The 21,891-nt window shown below is 45.2% G+C and overlaps 1 protein-coding gene across 6 annotated transcripts in view; it reads left to right on the top strand.

The window, feature by feature from the left end:
• The first annotated feature begins 256 nt into the window (after positions 1-256).
• KLHL29 (kelch like family member 29) overlaps positions 257-21,891 on the top strand; it is a 374,292-nt gene continuing 352,657 nt past the window's right edge. For 2 of the 6 annotated variants that reach the window (XM_064508356.1, XM_064508354.1), the window contains exons 1-2: positions 257-514; positions 10,332-10,397. In XM_064508356.1, coding sequence (XP_064364426.1) covers positions 10,373-10,397 — 25 coding nt within the window. In that variant the 5' untranslated portion in view covers positions 257-514; positions 10,332-10,372. Of the gene's footprint in view, positions 515-10,331; positions 10,398-21,891 lie in introns of those variants that run through there. The other 4 variants (XM_064508357.1, XM_064508358.1, XM_064508353.1 and 1 more) reach the window with 4 other exon arrangements.

The raw sequence follows: 21,891 nt of genomic DNA, 5'->3' as shown, positions 1-21,891 counted from the left end.
CGGCCCCGCAGCGGTATTATTTAATCAAGCGCGGCGGGGGGGGGGGGGTGTACTTGCGCGCGCGCTGCGCGGGGCAGCGGCGGGCGGCGGCGGGGCCGGGGGCGCCCCGCGGCGGCGCGGCGCGGCGCGGTGCGGTGCGCGGCGGAGCGCGGGGGCGGCCCCGCGGGGGCGGAGCGGCGCGGGCCGGGCCGCGGCGCCTGCCCGCCCCCCGCCGCCGCGGCGATTGGCTCCGCCCGCCCCCGGCCGCGGCGCCGCGGCCGCCTCCCGCGGCCGCCGTCTAAAGCGGGCAGTAGGTGAGGGGACGGCGCGCAGACGGCAGCATGGTGGCGGCTCCGCGGCAGCCTCCGCGCCGCGCCCCCCGCCGCGCCGCCCCCCAGCGCCGCCAGCCGCGCGGGGCGGCTCTGCCCTAGGCGGCGAGGCTGCCATGCACCAGCCGCCGCCCGCCGCCGCGCAGCCTCCCGCCGCCGCCGCCGCCTGAGGAAGCGGCCGCGCGCCCGCGCCCCGGCGCAGCGAGGTAAGCGGCGGTGCGCGCCCCGCGCAGCGCCCCTCCGCCGCCGCCGGCCGCGGAGCGGGCATCGCCGCGCCGGCGGCTGCCCTGCGCCTGCGCCCGCTGCCCGCATTAAAAACTTCCTGCGTGTCTCTCGCCGTCTGCGGGGAGGAGGGTGCCGGGCCGGGCCGGGGGGGGTGTGTTTTTATTACCGTTTTTCTATATATATATTTTTTTTCAGGGTGCCCCCCGCGCACCCGCAACTTGTGCCGCTCGCCGCGGGGCGCGCAGCAGCCGCGCAGCCCCGGGGCCGCCGCGCGTCCCCCTTCCCCGGGGGCACCTGCCCGGCCCCGAAGCCGCCCGCGGGGCAGCGGCGAGCCCGGCCGCCGGGAGCGGAGCCCCCTCTCCCATTGCTTCTACCCCCCGTGATTTGTATGGAGAACTTCTAGGCGAAATATTATGTCTAATATATATATATTTATATTTTTAAAGCACTTCCAAAGCGTTTCCCACTCCGTGCCGTATGACATTCCTCGCCGGTGTGAGGTTTTGTTTGGCTGCTGCTGTTTTCTTTTTTTTCTTCCTTTTTTTTCCCCCCCTCCCTTGTCTTCCTTTAACTTGTCCCTGCGCCCAAGCGCTGCCTGGTGCCGTGAGGAGCGCAGAGACGCGCATCCCCCCGGGTCCCCCCTTTTTTTTGGTGCGTTATTTTATTTTATTTTATTATTATTATTATTATTATTATTATTATTATTTACCCCCCCTTCGGCAGGGCTCGCTGAGGATGAGGAGGCTCCAGCCGCTGTCCTGACATTGCCGGGCGGCGGCGAGCTGCCCTTGCCCTGCGGGGATGCGGCTCCGCGGTCCGCGGGGTGGGCTGGGGTCCCTGCGCCCCCGCGGAGGCGGGGAGGGTCCGCAGGGAGCGAGTCGCGGTGATGGGCGGCGGTGGCGTTCAGGCACTTCGCAAATTCTTCATGTTTATAACCCATGGGTGGGTTTTATTTTTTTCCCCCCTCCTCTGGCTTCATTTATGAAGCTTAAAAATATTCCTGGAATATTTAGGAATATTTCAGCCAGAGACTTTCCTTTTTCCCCGTCAGAAATTATGGAGCCCTGGTGATGTAGCTGGCTGCCTGCGTTTGTTTATTGTACGTGAAAACCGCTCAGAAAAATGTAGTGTTCTGGTGACTAGATTAAGGGTGTTTTAATCACTTTTCCATCAATGAAGGAAGCGAATGTGCGTGTTTGCCGTAGTCTTATTATTTGTTTTAACAGCAGGTTATAGAGCATTTTTCTGATACGCGATGAAACTTTTATTTTTCCCTTGCTATATTTCTTTAAAACAACAGGGCGAGTGTGTGTACGTGCAGGCACGTGTGAGTCCTTTACCAATGATTTAAACACATTTATTGGGCTGTCCTTTTGAGGTCAGTTTTGAGGTACTTAAAAATCAAACTCCTGTAGCTTTAAGGTGACTGCAGATAACAGTATTACTGTCTCTTATAATTAGCAATCTGCTGAAACTTTAAATCCCCCTTGATAGATGTTATGATCTGTGTAAGAAAAGGATGGTATTCCAGCAAGTGTAGGGTTTTTTTTTTTCCTCCCTCTGAAACAAAGCAACAGTGTGTCTGTCTTCTGTTATTGTTATATTCTAGATTAAACTGCTAATGGCTTTTTTTTTTCCCCTGTAGGAAAAAAAAAAATAAAGTACCAGCCATATTTTACACTGACATTTATCTGCGTCAAACTTTAGTTGTGCTCGGAGGGGTTGTTTAATCTTCGAGGAATAACGTAGAGGGTTTTTGTTCCTCTAACCTGTCCTCGCTGTGTATTTATGGAAGTTGTCTTCAATTGAGGATGAAATATGGGAGCTATGCAAATAATTTAGTGACCCATCCAGAAGAATACTTAGCCAGCATATGTAAACTACATCTTTCACTGCCTCTTTTCCTATAGATCTCTCTTCCTAGGACATCTGTTTTGATATCTCTTAATAGAAACTAAATAATGCATGCGATGTTTTAATTGAAAATTAAAGTTTAGGGGTTAAGTTAATATCTCTTCTGACATATAGAGGTATCATTGCAGTTTATTTAAAACTCAGAAAAATGCCCAGCTATATCAAGTAGCTGTCTCGCAGGTAACGACCATTACCACTTTATTTTGAGCAGTTGTCTGTGTTCATTTACCTTCCTGTGGAGGGTCTTAAAGGCGCGATGAAATGCACGCTCAGTTCTCAATCTCTTAAAAACTGCCCGAGTTTTCCGTATTTGTTGTCTCCGGTAGCTGATGAAATGTGTGCACAGCGTGTCAGCCTCTTCCCTTAACAACAAAACCTCCGAGCAAACGTTCGGCGTGAATTATATTACTGAAATAAAATATTCTATAGTTGTCATGGTTACAAATAGAGGCCGGGTTACTGGTTTTCATCTGCATGCTGGGGAGAGGGGGGGAAATCTAGTTTTGTCACTTTTTAATTACATTTCTAATGAGCGGCGGTCATACCTGAAGTACCCAATATATTAGACACAGGGAGCAGCGGATGGGATTTGGTGGAAGTCTTGCTGAAGTGAAGTGGTAGCGTGCCGGAGGAAGCCCCTTCTCGTTCATTTGTGATTTTTACTTTCTTCTCTCCATTTCGGCTTCTCAACCACCTCTACTCCCTCGGTCTTCCGGATCCACGTTCTGGGAGCGTTGCTGCTCTTATTCTTCAAACAATACTAAAAAGCATATAAGGGTATATGCATCGACTGGGAAGCCGCTCGAGAAAAGGAGAGGGACACATGCTCCAGTCATCACACGTCTGGACATGAGATGCGATTTTTGGGTTTGCTGTGAGCCGTATCTGTCGCTTCTAACGCCTGTTCACGAGGCGCGTTCCTTGTCCCCTACCCTCGTTCCTCCGTCCCCGGGTTTGCTGTGCTCGCCTCGCTGGCGATGCCGATTTTGCTCGCGCGCGCTGCTCTTCTCGACGGTTTGGGTCCATGGCTCCTGTTGGAGTTGCTCCAGCCCGCGGCCGCTCTACCTGCGCGCGGAATCGGGGCCCTAACTATTTCTCAGCTGTTGGCGTTAGTCCCCATGCCACTTCTCTTCTCTGCTGTGTGCTCACCTGCAGTTCGGTCCTGTCCACAATTACTTGTTTTCCTGACCTTTTAATTTAGCTCCAAAACTCCCAAACCAATGCACTCAGTTCTCCTGAAGCACAGCCAAATGGAAGGGGGGGAATCCAACACCCCCCCACACACACACACCGCCCCCCTTGCACATGCACAGAGATTCTGTGTCCTATGATGGGAGCTCACACCCTGTTTTAGGAGAACCGGTACCCCTAGATATGTCAATGGAGAGAGAAATTCCCATCTCTCCTGCCTTGTTTAACTCCCATCACTGCCACTATAACCATGTTGTAGGGTGGGTTTTCTTGGGGGTTTTTTTGTGTGTCTTTTTTTTTTTTTTTTCCTCCGACCTGAATCAAAATAGTTATGGAGGATTTTTTTGCCATTCTCTTAATGCTGAAAATGGCTAAAGACTTAGTAGTTTAAATTATTTAGCATCCCATCTCTAATCTTCGGTTCGTAAGTACAGCATTATGGAAGTTCTTGCAAGACCTATCCACTAAGTACAGTGATCCCCGTGGGTTCGTTGCCATGCGGTACAGGAGCAGGGAACCGAGCGAGCCGGAGGCCTGATCCTGAAGCTTCTCTCTTTGCAGACTCATCAACTTCATGGCGTGCCACAGAGGTCTGCATAGTTTGCTGATAATTGCTTCTTTATGCTGTAATCAAGGCTCGCTAGAAATTCAGCATGGGTTAGCAAATTACTTGGCCCTTCAGGTTTGGTTTTTTTTTCCTGTTTTGTTTTTGTGGGTTTTTTATTCTGCTGTTCTTCCATTTGCAGTATTTGCTAATCAGCACGGTGTGCTGATTTGATAACCTTAAATATGAGACAGTATTGTTAGATTTTACCATCTATCCATTTATCTAATCACGTAATGTACCCACTGCTCCGTGGAGGCAGCACTATTAGGACATTTCCCACTTACCTATTTCCTAAAGCCAATAAACACGCAAACCACTGGCCTTTGCGGATAACACAATTTGCCTTAAATAAACTTACGGGTACTCGAGACTGGTATATTAACCCTGTGTCATGTGTGTTTTATTCCCTTTCTGGTTTTGCAGTAGCTCACTAGGGCTGGGAGAAGAGGAGGCGAGCGTCCCTCCTTAGGGTGAACTTCTCCTATGGCTGCTTAAAGGCATACCAAGGCTGGACATGGTCTTCTCCAAGTAACGTGCCACCAGCAGCTCCCCGTACAAGGCTGGATGAGCTGTAAACAGCTTTGACGTGCTGCTGTCGCTTCTCTTGCCTCTGTTATTAGGAGTACAAAGCATCCTTCCCGCGCTATAAGGAGAGAGATTAAAAGAAAAGAGATTGGAAATCTCTTAGAGGAACACCTTTCTCATAGATTTTTTTTTTCTTTTAACACTGAACAACATGCTTCACAGCCTTTGAATATGCACTGTTTTCCTGTTATGGTTTAAACAGATACGGTTAAAACTGATACCAGAGGTACCCGGAGAAGGCTTTGCAGTGGGCTGTTATTATGCAGCCGGTTACCTCTGTGCTGTCTTGACCATCTGATAAATGACAGCAACTAAATTCCAAGTCACACTCTTCCATAAATAATTTTATGTTGTGGATTAGACTACCTGGAGCATGGGACTGTTTTCCTTATTTTTTTTTCCTCTGCTGCTTTTGCTTATCTGGGATGCTTAAAGGTCTAGGTTTTCAAGTAGTCTCAATTTGGATTTTTGCCATAATTGGCATTAACATCAAATAAACCACAGCTCTTTGGTAGCCTTAAACTTCAGGTAACTTATAATGCTGGCTTGCAATAGTAATATTGATTCACTGAAGCAATCTGCTTGAATTACAGACAAAGACAGACTTTGTCTTTATGATGAATTCAACATTGCTTTTGCAATGGTGCTCTGTGTTTTAGAATAAATTCCTTGCCCTGCAATACAGTATGTTTTATTATAGGTGACTTGAAACACTAGGGCTTTTATTCAGGTTTTTGTTTTGTGTGGTTTTGCTTACTGGAAGGTGGAAGACTAAACTCTGTGTAAATATGGATAAAACGCAATGTGATTTAGAAAAATCCGGCTATTTCTAGGGGTATGTTTTGGAGCTTTCTTGGCGAGATGATCTCCCCAAGAAGAGTACTGTTAACACGGAGCTGTCAAACAGGCATGTGATGGGAGTGTTTTGTGAACTGCGTGTGCAGTTGAGAAACACTGTAAAAACAAACAAAAAACACCACACAAAAAATCCCTCAAGTTCATGCACAGCTATCTGAGGCAACACCACTCTCCTCTAGTTAATCTTAAATTCAAGATGTTCCTAATGTGTTGAGCTAGACTTTAATCATACCTCTATTGATATTTTTTGAACCTTGAGAGAGACTCATTATCTGTGTTCACTCTTTAAAAAAAAAAAAAAAAAAAGGAAAGAGAAAAAAAGAAAAAAAAAGCAGCATGGTTTGCATCACAATGCAGACAGTAGAAATCCTGGACTTAAAGTGCGATTTAAGAGCTTTTGCTTCAGACACTTTTTAAAGTCCATGCTGATGAGTAATTAATATTTAAATCAGATAATGCTGCTCCGAGATGTGCTTTGTCAGACCTTGTTAAAGGGTTTTGATTTTGTTTTTGGCCCATGAACGCTAAACCAGTGGCTTTGCAGATCACAGCACGCTCTAACTACTCGAAGAAAAGTTTCTCTGCTCAGTCTGAGCCTTAAGGATCCTGATTTCCTTAATTAGAGAGACGGGAATTTAAATACCATTCATTTTTCCAGCCACAGGTAAACCACTGATCAGAAGAAGGGAGGGCAAAGTCTTATAAAAATCACTCACATTAAGTAACTTTAAAAGGGTGCAAGTGCGTTTACCTATGCTTTGAAATATATATGTATGGCAAATTTTTGGCTTGTCAGTTGTTAACACCCGATTTCCTTAAATGATTCCTAACACATTGTATACCTCAAAAACTTCTTTTTAAACTTTCTGTTGAGTCTCTTGTCCCTTTCTTGCCGAGAGTGAAAAATGCCAAGTTGGATCGCTTTGTACTGCAATGTAACCGGGTATACAAGTGACTGGAAAATGCTTTTGAAATGATGTGAAATGCTGCAGAATAACCTTGAACTTGAGTGTTACCCTGTCAGGCTTACTCCTTACCCCTTCATAAGGTTTGGGCAGGAGAGGAAAGAAGTTGCTAATTCAAGATGAAACTTCTTATGTTTTGGAACAAATGGCAGAACATAATAGTGTGTGTGTCTATAAAATATATACACTTGAGTCAACTGTCTCAACTGATCTGCTACGAAACAGCCCCTTGGCTGCACTTGTATGCTTATCTATATTCTTACTATACTGGTAGAGGGGTGGATTAGCAGAGCTGTTGAGCATGATGCCGTTGCTGCTTGGGGTATCAAGACTAGGAGCTCTGATGGTAATGTAGGTTGGTTCTTTAGGGTTTTTTCTTTGCTTTTCTTGAATGGCTTGTGTTAATAAAATATACTGGAGGCTATAAGGGCTGTCTCGGAAGGATGCTGCAAATGATACAAGGAAAAGGTAGAAGAAACTCTTCTCCTTAAAATTATGCAGGTGCTAGGTGCCACTGGGATAGATCAGAGATTTCTGGGAGGTGGGAATAAGTGGCTTGTGTCATATGCATGTGCCTTCAGCGTAAAAACAAGGGACTTGATTGTAAATGTTGTTTCTTGGCTGTATGACACTGATTATATTTTAAGGGTTTTGTTTAAGAAGTGGAAGATTCGTATAAATCATAACTGTTACAAAAATGCAATATTGCACTGTTAGTGCAATAGAATAGTGCAATATGCACTTCTTCTTCTTTTCTTCTGTCTTCAGGACTTACCTGGGGACAGGAGTAGAGCAATGACGCCTATCCTGATGTTCTCCATCAGGACTGTCGACTGCTGCTCTTCTCTCCAGGCTGGTTCCTTGTTGCAGGAAACACTGTGCTGAAGTTTGTACCACTCCCTTAGATCTCAGGAGAGCAGTTTTAAGGTTTATTGCTCTTTAGATGCAGGTATGGCTGGGAGGTGATGCCCAGCTCTGTGTCTCCAGCATGCCATTTCTGAGTAGAGAGGCACAAAGCCCTCCAACATAATTGATGTGTTTGCCCAGGAAAACAGAACTTGGAATATGTTTTTCTTCCTTTTTAAACTGATTTGTGTAACTTAAGGACACCTCCTCTCCCCCCAAACACTGCTTTCCTCTCTCCCAGTTTCATAAACAGCTTGACATATTGGATCTGAAAAGCCCAGATACTACCAAGGACGGTTTGTAATCAGTCCTCTTGGGAGCAGAGAGATACCAGAATACCAATACATGTTGTGTATGGAGGAATTATGAAATTTTGTGGTACTTTGCTTCTTTAGGAGAAGGGTGAAAAAAGTGTGTGGTTAATATTTCCAGGTCATCTTTGGCAGACTGGCTAATATAATGCAAGGCAAAATGTTAAGTGCACTGCCCTCTTTCTTATGCTATTTTTGGCTGATTATGAGGAAAGTATTTAAACCAAAAAAATCTGCTCTAAGTGTCTCTCCTTCCCCCACCCCTCGATTATTTCACATTTCTAAACATTGAGCATACCAATCAATATTCCATTAAGAGGAGAATTAACTTGGGAGAAGCTTGCGTGTATTTGCATGTAGTAGTTTATTTCTTGGTTTGTGGATTTCTGTGCCCCCTTTCCCACATGTCATCTGTTTAAAAAATAAATAAATATTTGGACAATTGCATCTAATAGCCAGGCTTGTCATGTCCTATCTCAGTTTTGTCGATATGAGTTGCTGGCACAGCCTTCTGGAAGGCCCTGCTTGCAGGCAGCAGTGATTGGTCAGGCAAATGTTGGTAGCCACTTTTTTGTTTCTGTTTTATAATAATAGTTGGGCATCAAGGTATTAGTCATCAGATCAAGTGTTGCTCTTGGTTACACAGAAATCAATGTTGCATAGACATGAGAGTTGGATTTGAGCTTTAGTGAGTTAACTCTTACTTCATTTACACTAATGCTAGGCTAGATTAGAATGCCCAATCTCAAAAAGTCAGAAACTGTGAGACTTTTTTGCTCTCTGAGCCCATGTTTCCCTTTTCTCGAGCTCTGTATGAGCCTTAGAGTGGAGAACACCCTCTTGCTCTCTGAAGTCTAAGCCTTGAGATTACAAACAAGAGTAGCGAAGTTTGATTTAAGACTGTATATAGCACATGGGAGAGTAGAACATGGCTCTGTGGGACCTTCGGGAGAACTTCTCAGTGGATTTTGATAGTCGAATTGTCAGAAGAGCCCCTGAACTGTGGTCCAAACCCTAACCTGTTTGACACGTGTGGAGCTGCCATGTCCTCAGGTACATTTGGTATTGCCCAGTGCTGCTGTACCCTGAGGAGCAAATCACTTCACAAGGTCTTGAGGTCAAAGTAACAGTTAGCAAATCTCTGTAGACTCCAGCTGCAGAAGAGGGGCGCCCAGTTGAAGGCAAGCCGTATTTTCTGGCTTCTTTGACTGGCATGGTCCAGGTACTTCAGCACGTTCCCCCACCCCACAGTTCTGTATTACATAGTGGGCAAAAGTTGTCATTGGCCCAAATCTGTTGAGTTAAATGGAGTTGCATTTGGTACCAAGAAAATCTTAGATGAATGTTCAGCCTGTTCTTTTAGATTGTCAAATCCCCAAAGTAAAGCCTGTTTTCTAGTGCACTTCTCTTTTTGGAGGGAAAAAATATGTAATTTTATGATTAAACTTCTGGGCCATTCTGGCTTTGCAACATCGCAGCCTTATGTCTCTGGGGACTAAATAGCAAAGGGAAGTTGTGGCTGTTATTTGAGTTGTTATGTGTAGGAGAAAAAACAGAGGGTATAGGAATGGCATATCAAGTAAGGAGACAAAAAGGCCTATCTGTTAAATATGGGGCTTGCTTTAAAAGTGGTAGACACAGAAACAGAAATTTAGCCAAAGAGGAAGAGAATTGTGGTTCACCCTAATACCCTTTATTTTGGATTGCTTTTCCCCTTGGAGAGATGGAAATTCTGAAAGTGCATTTGGGGAGGGGAGGGAGTGATCTTGCTAAAAGAGAAATTGCAGCAAGTTTTCCTGAAACTCACTGTTTCAATATCACACTTGAACAGTTCACAGCAGCATCCTTCAAGCCTTCTAAAAAACTGTTCTTAGACAAATCTTGCGGTTGCAATTGCTAAGTTACTGAAGTATTATATTTCAAGAATAATAGAAATAAAAAAAAAAAAGCCCACCCTGTGCACCACTGCCTTCTTTATTTGGAGAACTTTGTGGCTGCGGTTCTCTGGTGACACAATTAGGGTGGTCTTGGTTGGAGATCAAGAATGACACCCAGTCAGATCAGTTCGAGAAGCTTAACAAACTCGGATTTATGATGGAAATGTGGGTACAGCTTGAACTATGAGGTATCTACCGCCTCCCCATAATGTCCGTTTCTCAAGGGCTGGGATTCACAGCTGAACTCGCTTTCAGCTTCACGGCATCGTTTTGCAGCAGCTTCTTGCAGGTCTTAATGCCAGAAGGGAGGGGAGGTTGGTCAGCTGAATGGCAACATGTGCACAGGTGTCCTCTGCTTTTACTGTGACGGTCAGAGGTACCACGGTAGAGGTTTAATCAGAGCATTAGATATCTTTGTACTTTTGATCTTAAAAAGCTAGTAGGCTGGGCAAATTGATTAGACTTTTGCTGTATGTAATCTAAATAGCATTTCTGGTTAACTCTTTCCTTCCTCTTATTTTCAGGCCCCACTGTTTATCCTGCAGTTACTCATCTCTATCAAACCATGAACGGGCTCAGATTTCCTCAAGGTACTTATCAAAATGACATTGCATATGACAGTAGATTAAAAACCGTCCCACTTTCTGAACATTACATTATAAAATTAAGAATGCACCACTTTTTGAGTAGGTCTGTAACCTCCTGGATTTGACTATAGCCTGTCCTAAATTTACTTAAGAGCATGATTTTTCATAGTCTTTTGGGGGTAAAGTATATATTTTATATGTAAAGATTGCCTGTGAATCTAACAGCAATCACAAATGTACAGCTTTGGGCTCTGTTGTTGATTAGAAAATTAACAGATGCCAAAAAAACAAAAAAAAACCCCAAAAAACAAAAAAAAGGTGGGGCGGTTCTGTTTTCTTTCTTTCTTTTTTCCCTATGCTTGTTAGGCATGGTAGCATGTATATCTAAGATATGTAATTGTTTTAAGGGTGGGTGGTGGGTGGGGGAGGAAAAATAGCAAAACTTACACTTGTGATTGCTACTCTAAAGCAAAGCTGCTTTGAGGAAAAGACTAGCCATTAGGAACTCATTAAGATCCAAGAAATGTCAGTACTGATCTTACCTAGATAATCTTGTTAATTTTAGATGAAATTTAGCAGCGTGGCCATTGCACACGTATAACCATTGCATGCACAAATGCTGTATTTAATTTTGGCTTGTTGTATTGGATAAGTGGAGTATGTTGGGCTGCAGTTGTGATGAACACAAAACGTCGAGAGGTGTCTGCAAGAGTGATGGCCGCAGAGCTTGCACGGTGCACCGAACGGCAGCACGGCTCTGCGAAAGCAGTAGCCTCCGGCTTCATGGAGAAGACCGTAAATGTAACTCTGGACCTCTGGGTGGGCTGTTGGCAAAGAATAAATGTGGAATCTTTGGATTTTCAAGGAAAAGTCTCTCATGCCTAGGCTGAAAACCATCTGTTAGCCAGTCCTGCCTAGCAATTGGTATGTGACCCGGCTGCCACTAGAGAGGGACGGAGCTCTGTACAGAGCAGGGGTCTATCACTTATGGAGAGGGCAGTTTTCAAAGAAATCAAGGGTTTTTTTTGGCTGTTCTGCTTTGCTTTTTGGGCATATCATAAGCCTGCAGTTCTTTTCTTTCGATTTATTTTGTCCCAGACTAGCTGAAAGTACCACTCAAAACTACTGAGCGTTTTAATGATGGAACATTGTGCTGTTGAGTTCAGTTCGTTTTTGAGGGATTTTCCTTCCTTGTCCTGTCCGTTCTGGGGCAAAGGCTGTTATTTTTTTTGCCTGTACAGTTAGGCCTCTTTCCTAGCTGAGGCTTGTGCTCTGACAAGACAAACATGATACATTAAAAATGCTGCTCTCCTCCCTCCTCCTTTCTGCAGTCTGCTCTGCAAATACCTTGTTAAATTTTTCTTTTGCCTCAGCATAGCATAACTTTCCTTTTCAGTTACTTTTTCCCAACACTAAAATAAATAATTAAAGAATCCTTCACAGGCATAATGAACATTAAATACTAATTCTAGGAATCATGGAATTTTTTTATTATTGTTATACTTTTTTTTTTTTTTTTTTTTTTTTTTTTTTTTTTTTTACTTCTCTGGGTTAGGAACTTAAATGCATTTGAGTTAGGCATTTAGCAGTAAAACGCAGGCTTGCTAGTCAGTGGTGTATTTGCTTCTTCTGGAAAGCAAGCCTGTGCTTTGTCTCACTCCATTAAAAATAGTAAGCCCAGGAATATGGTGAAGTCTCTGAACTATTTCGGAGGTGTTTGTTGCTGTAGAGGTCCACAGTCACGCCCACCAGAGGGCATTTTATCACCAATTTCTTGGGGAGAAAGTTTTTCCGAAGTGACGATTAAAGTAGTAAATATTGGGAGAAAAAGCAGCGTCTGAAACACTGTGCATGTAGCTTTTTTGTTTATATATAAATACATATGCTTATTTGCTGGCTGTATTTATATGTAAATAAGCAATGATGTCAGCTTGAATAGCTGGGTTTCCCCTCTATTTGTTTCCCAAAAGCATTTCAGATCTTTCTTGGGGATAATCTGGAGAGAAAGGAATCCTTGCAGGACCTCCTGCAGCTGGTGCAGCCATTGGTCACCAGGAAATTGGACTCCAGACCGAGCAAGTGCAGTGGATGACTGCCGCGTAGCCCTGCTCCCCTCCTTCCCGGGCTTGCCGAAGGAAAGGCTTCTGGTCGGGAGCACTGCTCGCTTAGGAGGCTGGAATTTGCAAATACACCCGCCAGTAAAGCCCCTGAATCTTAAGGAAACATTTGGCAGCCAGGGAAGTGTACATCTGCCAGATGGACCTGACGTCTTGCATTTGGCAGCAGTTAATGCTAAGGCATGATATCATGCACAACCCAAGAATGACAGCTAGGAAGTGAGTTCTTATTTTTAAGAGCTGTACTTTGTTTGCATTTTATTTTTCTTCTCTGCCATCCCTTTGCCTTTATGAAAGAACGCCCGCGTAGCAAGGAGAAAATCCGCTGCTGGAAATGTCTCATCGCATCCCTTCTCCGGGTGCGCAGCGTTGGCGGCTGTGCCCAAAGTCCCCAATTCGGATTCGTGATCTTTGCCAGCCTCGAGCTGCACACGTGGTGTGAATTACTCCGCGGAGGCCTGTCCCGAGCGCAGTTGGGGACTCGTGGTGCAGACCCTGCGTTGTGCGAGGGACCCTTTGGACAGAGATGGGAATAACTGGGAGCTCCGCTGCTGAAGGGGCTGATGTCGTGAGGAGGGATTACAAGGAAGCACAGGCTTCTCCTGTTCTCCAGTTCTTCTAACCTACACTTGGCACCTCAGTGGGGCGTGCACAGACCTACAGATGCCTCCAGTGAAACATGTGTAGAGGCTCTGTGATTTCTTTAAGAATCTAGTTCTAACCCCTAGAAAACAGGGAGATCCTGGTAGGAAGAAAGGGAAGCAAAAGTATGTGCCAGCAGTATAGATGTCCAGAGGGCACCATGTGGAGCGGTCCTCCGCGTGGGTGGATGCTCTGTGCAGTGTTGGTGGGGGATAGAAGGCGTCGTGGTCCACCCCCCTTCATGGCTCTTCCCCCATTGGGGGAAGAACGAAAGTGGGGACAGTGCTGGGGTCTGGAGAGCTCTTCACTCTCTCCAAACCAGAGCGCAGACCCTCTACAAATGGTTGTTGGGGAACTGTGTGGAAACAAGTGCTCACACCCTAAAAATAAATGTGCACAGTGAAAAAGCGAGGTGGAGAATTAATCAAGGCTAGCTCCTGCCTGATCAGCAGCAGGCAGTCTCCTAGTAAAATGTCTGAATGTTTTTCAACCTCTTTATTCGGATGATAGATACTTTGGCCAGGAAACGTTTTTCCAGCCGTATTAGTGTCTGTGCAAATAAACGACTTGTAAAAGAATTTTATTAACCCTGTGGGACCGAAACTTTGAATAAAATTTTTTAGCTAGAGAGAGTTACTTTCCAGAACTGTACTAAAGATTTGATAAGTCCTACATCTTTGCCACCTTGTCATCTCTGGGTTTACTGCCTCAATACCAGAGAGCTGTAAAAGAGATGTTGTGATTAAGAGTTGTGAGTAAGGTTTTGTTTTTTTCTTTTTTTTCTTTTTTCCATTTTTGCTCATCTTTGAGGGCTCAAATGTAAATCAGCATTAGAAGAACACAGGTACCTATAGGTCCTTGGATCCAATCCTGTACATCGCTGTCTTTCCTTTTAACTTTACCTGTGGCAGCTAACTCTATACTGTGAGCCCTAGCTGAAGAGACTCAAGTGAGCCACTGCTGTCGCGGTGGGTGAGCAAGTCTGCTAGGAACTTTGTTAGGATAAAAAAAAAAAAAAAAGGTAGATGGCAGCACTAAGCTCTTATGAGGGAGAGAGGATTTGAAGGTGAGAAGGATGAAAAAGTCCGTTAAATCTGCAATTATTGCAACAGTGCAAAGCTCCCGCAACATTATAGTAACTCATATTAGTGGAAGAACCTTGCAGTCTGGTTTCCCTGCTGTTACACTGGGAACAGACACTACTGCTTCCTCCCGTTTCATTAGCGAGGACCGTATGAGGTCTCCGTGTAATTCTGAGCTAAAACAAGTGCATATCTGGGTTTCCTACCGAGTGACTTAAGGATTTGACCTGGCTGCTGTTTGCATCTTTGTTCTAACTTATTAGCAGTATTGCTAGCGTATCAGAAGTAATTCCTTGGCTTCCAAAGTGCATGCAAGAGGAAACATACCTAATTTCAGTGGATTTTCATTTTGGAGTGTAACTATAGCCAAGTTCTGGAAGTTTATGGGAAAAGTAGCTGAGGGCCTTTCCAGACCGGGCAGAAATCTTCTTGCAAACCTGATGATTATCCAGTGTCTGAATTTGTATTTTGGTTTGCTTCAGCAGAAGCTTTTCATATTGAAAACAACTACTTAGCACCTTTGCTAAGTTCCTTGCTTTGCTTCAGACTGGTATTGAACGCTGAATGATTTAAGGAATGTTTCTAGCCTTCCTCTGGAGAGAAGGAACCCCCCCCCCCCCCCCCGCTATGGTTGCATTGGAGCCAGGTGACGGACTTGCTTGTAAAATATTTTTGAATAGGAAAAGCCTGTGTTTCCATTCTGTGAGCTCTAAAATAAAACAAAAAATGTCGGTGATTTTGTTATTTTCCTGCTCTTTGGGGCAGATTGCCCAGCAATATTCGGAGGAGTTGGCAGCATGTGCTGGAGGGATGGGAAGACACTTGGATACCTTAGTGACGGGCGTAACGTCCAATTTTGAACGGAATGGGACAGAAGAAAATCCACGTGGTTTAATTCTGATAAAAGCACAAAGCCTGTAGGCACAAAGCTGTTTCCGACTTCTGGTCCTACCCGTGCTCTCATTAGCTAACAGGAAAGCCCACTAAAGACACGGAAAGTCAGCTTCCCCCAACACTGCGTGGTATGTCAGAAAGGAGACTTAGTAGGCGGCACAAAGCGGCAAGAAGCAGAAAGGAGGTAACGAATGTTACTAGCTGGGAATTAAGGCTGATTTATAAAACGGAAGTGTTTTACGGTAATGAAGGCTTGCAGAGACTAACTGAATTAGCTGGGGTTATCATAGCCGGGAACCGAACTGCGGTGCCTCCTCCACAAATAACGTTGCCCTCCACCTGAATTTTGGGCTGCAAATCTGTTGTCGAAAAGATAACTGATATTTTATACTGCCCTGGGGGGAGATCTGGTGGATACCTCGCTGGGCTGGGGATGAGGGCAGCGTGCGAGGCTGGCGGTGAGGAGCTGGATGCCTGCCTGGGCTCTCGTGCTGCCCGACGGGTTGATGATGGGGCGCGGGAAACCCCAGCGAGGCAGCGCTGGGCGGCAAGCAATATTATTCATAATTTGGTAACTGTGTCCTGCCAGTTTGTTTCGAGTCCGTCGTTAGTACTTAAACAGCAACGGCCTTTAGCAAGAGCCATTGCTTCAAGGGTGTACCTTAGGCAGCTCGGCCGAGGCATGGTTCTCGTGGCGCTGCTGGTGGTAATTAGGCACAAAATAATTATGGGAATTTGGTTAATCAGTTGCAGATATAGATTGTACGGTTGGATATTTGATGAAAAAAAAATCTAAAAAGCAAAACGCAACAACTTTATACATAGAGTGTGCCAGCAGCCTGCAGTTTCTCCTTCTGGGCTGCAGGTTAAGAAAGGTAGCTAACTTTGTGATGGTGATTGCATGCGGTGTTGTTATACTTACTGTAGGAATTTTGTGGGTTTAAGTGGTAGAAAAAGTCTCCACTAAAACAAAACAGCTGTTGAGACAGCAAGTAGACCTACTTCTGGAAAATTGGACATATTTTGAAGAAATAGGGGTTTTAATATTCTCATTTTTTACGCTCTCCTGAAAAGCTGAGGTAGCTAACTGATAAACACTGAAGAAAGGTGATCATGGTTGCTCTTGTTCTTTTGTCTTTTCGGAAAGAAGATGGGATATATGATGGGTTTTTTTGTCTTAATTCAAGTTTGAGTTACATGTGAAGGATTAACTTGCTCCTTTTTTAAAATGAATGTTCACTGAATTTGATGAACATTTTTCTGAAAACCAGCATTTTCATGTGCTAGATCCTTATTGTAATGTATCCAAATGAAGCTTAAAAACAGTCAAGTTGACCATGGAGCTGTCAGAGTTTTGCTCCATCTGATCAGGCATCTCCTCCCAGCAGTTCCCATGGGCAGGTGGCTCATAAAAGGAGAAGTGACGCTCTGCTTCAGACAGCTGCAATCATCTCTCACTACCTTTCAGAGATTATTTTGAAAGTTAAGTACTTTGTTCCAAGAGTATCATGGACTTCTGAAACTCTTATATGCTCTTAGCCATCTACACATGTCTAGTTGCTTTGTGGCAATTCTTGCTTTTTTGGCCTCAACAGCTTCTTTTGGCTTCAAGTTCTGCCATCTAGTCAGGCATTTTGAGACTCTTATTTTTATCTGTTCTGTAACTTGCTGCTTTTATTGAATTCTCCTTTGTTATGAGACCAAGAGGAGAGAAACTCAAGTTATGACTTTTCTGTGCTAGTCACGATTTTACATTTTTATTTTGTCTCTAAAGTCAGCTATTCTGTCTTCAGTCTGCCTTCAAATAAGAGTCTTCACTTCCAAAATATTGTTGTTACGGTCCTCTGAGCCCTCTCTGAGTCTGCAGCATCTCCCTTGAATTTGGGTGTCTAGTATGAGGAGCAAGGAAGTAATGCTATTGATTTGATAGTGGCACTTCAGAACTGCATTTATTGTTCAAGCTAACACAGTGAGGGGTTTTTGCTTTTATTTTCCCATCTCAGTGACAGCTGAGTTGCAATCCTCTCACAGTTGTTTCAGGATTTTCCATGACCTCTCCAAAATGATGCCCATATTAATTTTAGCTAAGATACCTAGCTTGCCCTCCCTGATGTGAACTGGATCAATGTATCCTGCGTATTTCAATGCAGATGTTACTAGGTGTTTTTAAAGATGGGGGTTTCCCTTTTGCTTAGATCAGTGACTCACCTCAGCATTCCTGCAGATTAAGACATTTTTTGGAAATCTGTGAATCTGATCTTGCTGTGTCCTTGAAACTATGCTAACCTAAAGAAATTTGTGTAAGGATGCTGATTTCTCATGTGGATCATATATTAGTCAAGGGTCCAATCCTGTGGTTACATAGGTTTAGATTTTTTTTCCAAGTGTTACATCAGTAGAAGATAGTGATTTACTAAAGTTTAGCCATTCTTTTTATATTCGCAAGGTTAGACCATAATTTTTCTCTCTCTTTAGTGCTGAGAGTTGTGTCCAGGTCCGTGCTGCAAGGCACCGGTGTGTGTCCCATTCCCCCTGCCGACCAAGCCAGGAGAAGAGGTTGAACGCGCTGCTCTGCCTGCATGGTGCCCATTCCCACCCCACTCCTCTTCATATGCTGCCTTTTATGATAACTCAACTTTAATCTCTTTCAAAAATCTGATTTTAAAAAAAAAAGCTGCACAGTCTCCCCCAACAAATGTGGCTTTGACACCTAGTTGTCACTTGTCAGGTGTCTTCTGCTTTTCTGTTTGTTTGTGCTGACTTAGACTGAACAGCACTGATTTACGAAATACATCCACTGATTTATGAAATACATCCTAAACAAAGCTGGCTGACTAGGAAGGTTTTCAGTTTGTGGAAACTTAATTACAGGGGAGTAGGAAGGATTTGGGTAGTTGGCATTGCTCTGTTTTTATTCAACTTTCATGAAAATTAGATCCAAACGTAAGTACCGGAAAATTTCCTTCACGCTGCAAATTCTCAGAAAATATCATTTATAAATACGGAAACAAATAAAAATGTATCACTTGTTTGCTTGCTTGGAAGTAATACTTGTATGTAATCAAATGACTCCAGAAGCTGGCAAACTGCTTTAAGAAAAACATCAAATGTGATTAAAGAAAACACTGAATTGGCAACTGTTGGACCTTTATGCTGGTTAGGGCTTCTCAGTGCTCCCGAAACAATGTGAGAATAAATAACGGCCTTGTTTTCTTGAGAAAATCCAAGGCGGCTGTATCTGCTGAGCCGCAGCGTTTCCCTCCCGCTCAGCGGCTTCCCGCGTTCCTGCGGCACCTTTTGCTCGCGCGTGTCAGGGACTTTGCAGGCTTCGACGGATGGGGAAGGCGAGAGGCAGAGAGGAGACGGGAGGTTTGCCTGAGGCTATCGAATCAAACGTATTCCCAGGTCTGGCGGCAAGATTGCGAGCAGCACATTTCTCTCAAAGCTCACGTAATCTCCTGTCCCACAGGCCGGTGCCGTTTGCCTGTGCCCGGGCAGTCTCGAAGGTGACCTGCCTTCAGAGGTGGGCCGATGGCTGCAGGGAAGTGGCTGGTGATAATAAAATCACGTCTACTCTACTGCTAAGGGCTCTGTTGATCTTACAAAGGTAAAATTTTAGTTCTACTATCAGAGTCCCTCCCTGTCCTCATACAGTAGATGGAGACAAGATATTTAGTGATTCTTTTTTCTTTCCCTGAAGGTTAAGTGGTCCTTCACCTCCAAAAGATTGAGGAATCTTCCTCTATGTCATAGGCTGCCCGAGCGGTGCCTGCGGCTTTCAGCGCTCTGATTTTTTCCATTTTATTTCGTGAAATACCTGTTCTCCATTTCAGATGGACATGGTAGTACAGCTGGGCCAGAGGACACTGTGTGGCCTCCTCAGCAGACCCCTGAGTGCATCAGCTCTGCAGCTGCTAATGGCCCAGAGACCTCAGCAGGGAGCTGGGGATCACAGGTGAGCGGAGGCGTAGCTGGAAAATGCTGAGTGGGAGGTGCAGTAGGCAGAAAGATGCAGCTTCGGAGCTGGGACTGGCAGGCTGAGGTGCAGCTTATCAAGACTGGCAAAGAAGGCTAGCGGTGGCCGTGATAGGGGGATGCCTTGGAGCAGCCTGTGAACAGCAGAGGAGGAAAGCTGGAGTTAAAAACAAAGGTGGCTGTGACTTGTGACAGCCTCCTTGGAGGTTCGCAGTCTGTATAGTGGTGTAAGGTGCTCAGGCAGTGCCAAAAAGCCATCACCCCGAAGGGAAATCTGCATGTTTTTGGTTTGGTGATTACAGGATGCCATCATAGACTAGAAGTGCAGCATCCTAAGCAGCTGGGTTTTCCGTGCTGCCTCCTGCTGAGGGGACCCAGTCGAATCGAGGCAGCTCATCCTGGCTGCTCGCTTGCTGAGATGAGGTGCCTCTTGCAAGTTTGGGTAGCGAGGGGCAGCAGTTTTTGGATTGCCCAGAAGAACATGGGTAACTATAACCTGTAATACCATCCAAAGTGGTGCCACCCCACGTCGGGTGTTGTGCAGTGAGCCTTTGCGTTGGCACAGCAGTGAATGAAGCTGGTAGGCTTGTATTTATGGCTGGGATCTTAGCATAGTCCATCTCCTAGAGCTGCAGGATGCTGTGGGGCTCACTCTGCAGCGTACAGTCTGTGAGTGGTTTTTATCACTTGCAAAAAAGCTGAGTAAGGAGGTAGGAAGAGCTTCTTCCCCCTTTCTGGGCGTAGGAAGCCCAGTCACTGGCAATGGCTGTGAAGTTCTTTCTCCATAGCAGAGGGAAGCCAGAGCAATGGGCTGCAGAGCCTGAGAAGTGGAGTAGGAGAGAAACTCTTCAGCAGGAGGATGTCCTCAGAGCACAGAGCCAGGATCAGAGCAGCAGTGGTGTGACAACAAGCAGTGTAAGTAGCAGGTATCAGAGCACGAAGGGTGTCGGAAATCCAAAGCACTCTCCAGAAGGGAGGCATACGTGGAAGAAAAGTGGGATGTGCAGGCGGGAAATGATGAGCGCTTTTCTTATTTGAGCTTAAAGGAGAATTAGAAGGAGGATAATCTGCTGTGACAGCTGGCAGGTAGCTTCTGCGCTGCTGTGTCAGCAATGCAGGAGTCCTCTCCCAGCACCGGTGACTGCCGGCTGCTGATAGAGGAATGCAGCCACTGATGGGCTAAGTGGAGACCTTCCCTCCCTGCGGCAGGAAGGAAGAAGTTGGCTTATGGGGACGGAGAGAGCAAAATACTTCCTTTCTCCTTGGAGTAGATGACTTCCAGTTAAGCGACTGTGTAGGATGGAGTGTTTGAGGGGGATAAGCTGCACTGCTGCTCATGCAATTCTGTGAACTTTCAGTTACTTTCTGCTTTTTTGATGAAGACGGATGTAGTAATCTCACTGCGGAAAGCTGTTACGTGCTCAAGTGTCTGGATTATTCAAATTTTTCCCACTGGTTTGTTTCCATGTTTGAAAACTATTAGAGAATGGAATTATTTATCTAATTATCTATCTTTAAGCTGTGTTCACATAGAGACTGGCGATGCTTCCAGCCTGAGAATGTGCTGCCAGATACCTCCCTTTTCTTTAAAATTATTTTTAATTGCTTTAATCGCCTTTTCTCTTAATTTTTGTCTCCGTGGGGTTTGTTACCTCCAGTCATTAATGTACCAATGCAGATGATAGGACAAATCCTTAAGCTTTGAATGGAGGTTGTGGCAGAAAATGGTTAAAAGCCTTCAGCCCTTTGGGGGAACAGGCCGCTCCCTAATGAAGTGGCTGAGCACATGCTTTTCCTTTTCTGAAACCAAACCAGCCCTGCTGTGGTCTCGTGGGACCTGCTCTGACCTGAAGATCAGGAGACCATGAGTTTCCATTTCACTTTTTTGGCTCTTCATAGCGTTTGTATTTTAGGAATGGGGAGTGTCTGCTGTTTTTTGTATCTGACTGCCACTCGAGAAATAAACCGAGAGGCCACACAGGCTCCTGGGGAAGCTTTTTGTGAAGTGACCTATTTCTCTCATCTGGCAGATCTCACATCCCATCCACTCAGCACAGCTGCATGTGCCAAAACCAGCGCTTGCTTGGTAGCTCCGGAGCCTAGACCACAATCCCCACGCTTGCTTGGTAGCTCCAGCATCTAGACCACAATCTCTCCTCAGAGTGGAAACCAGGCCCAGGATCTGGGATATTTTCCCCTACAAGTCGCAGTTAAGCTGGCGAAGTCCAAGCATTTCTCGCTAGCAGTTGTTCCATGCAAGCTTGAATTTACATCTCACCCAAAGGCAAAGGTTGGCGCTTTGGACATCAGAAGAATCAGGGTTTACCCCCTGCCATAAAAGCAGTGATATAGAGTAGTAACAGCAAAACTTGCATGGGTGGAGAGCTCGCTTGAATGGCTTGACCACTTAAATGGTCAAGTCCAGGACAGGTAGGGAGACTTAAGCATCTAACTTAGTATGTTAGAATGAATAAAAAAATACATCAGAATAAAATGCTAGAATGCCTTAGTTTACAGATGTGGTGTAGAAGGAGATGTTCTTTTAATCCAACTGGATGTCTTTAGCTTGAAAAGCAAACCTGCAACGAGGATTGAATCCGAATCCGTTAGGCTGGAGAGCTGTCTGTCCCACTGGAGCAGTCCCTGCAACACAGGCTCTTCCGGCAATGTCGGGCACCTCTGGCAGCTCCTTCTCCCCTAGGAGGTTCAGGAGCAGAAAACATGGATCATCTATCACACAAGTCTCTTGAGCTCCCTTTACTGCTTTTCCATCATTTCTAGTGACAG

The sequence above is a fragment of the Dromaius novaehollandiae genome, chromosome 3 (genome assembly GCF_036370855.1).
Source record: "Dromaius novaehollandiae isolate bDroNov1 chromosome 3, bDroNov1.hap1, whole genome shotgun sequence".
Classification (NCBI taxonomy): Eukaryota; Metazoa; Chordata; class Aves; order Casuariiformes; family Dromaiidae; genus Dromaius; species Dromaius novaehollandiae.
This window is presented reverse-complemented; position numbering and strand designations above follow the sequence as displayed.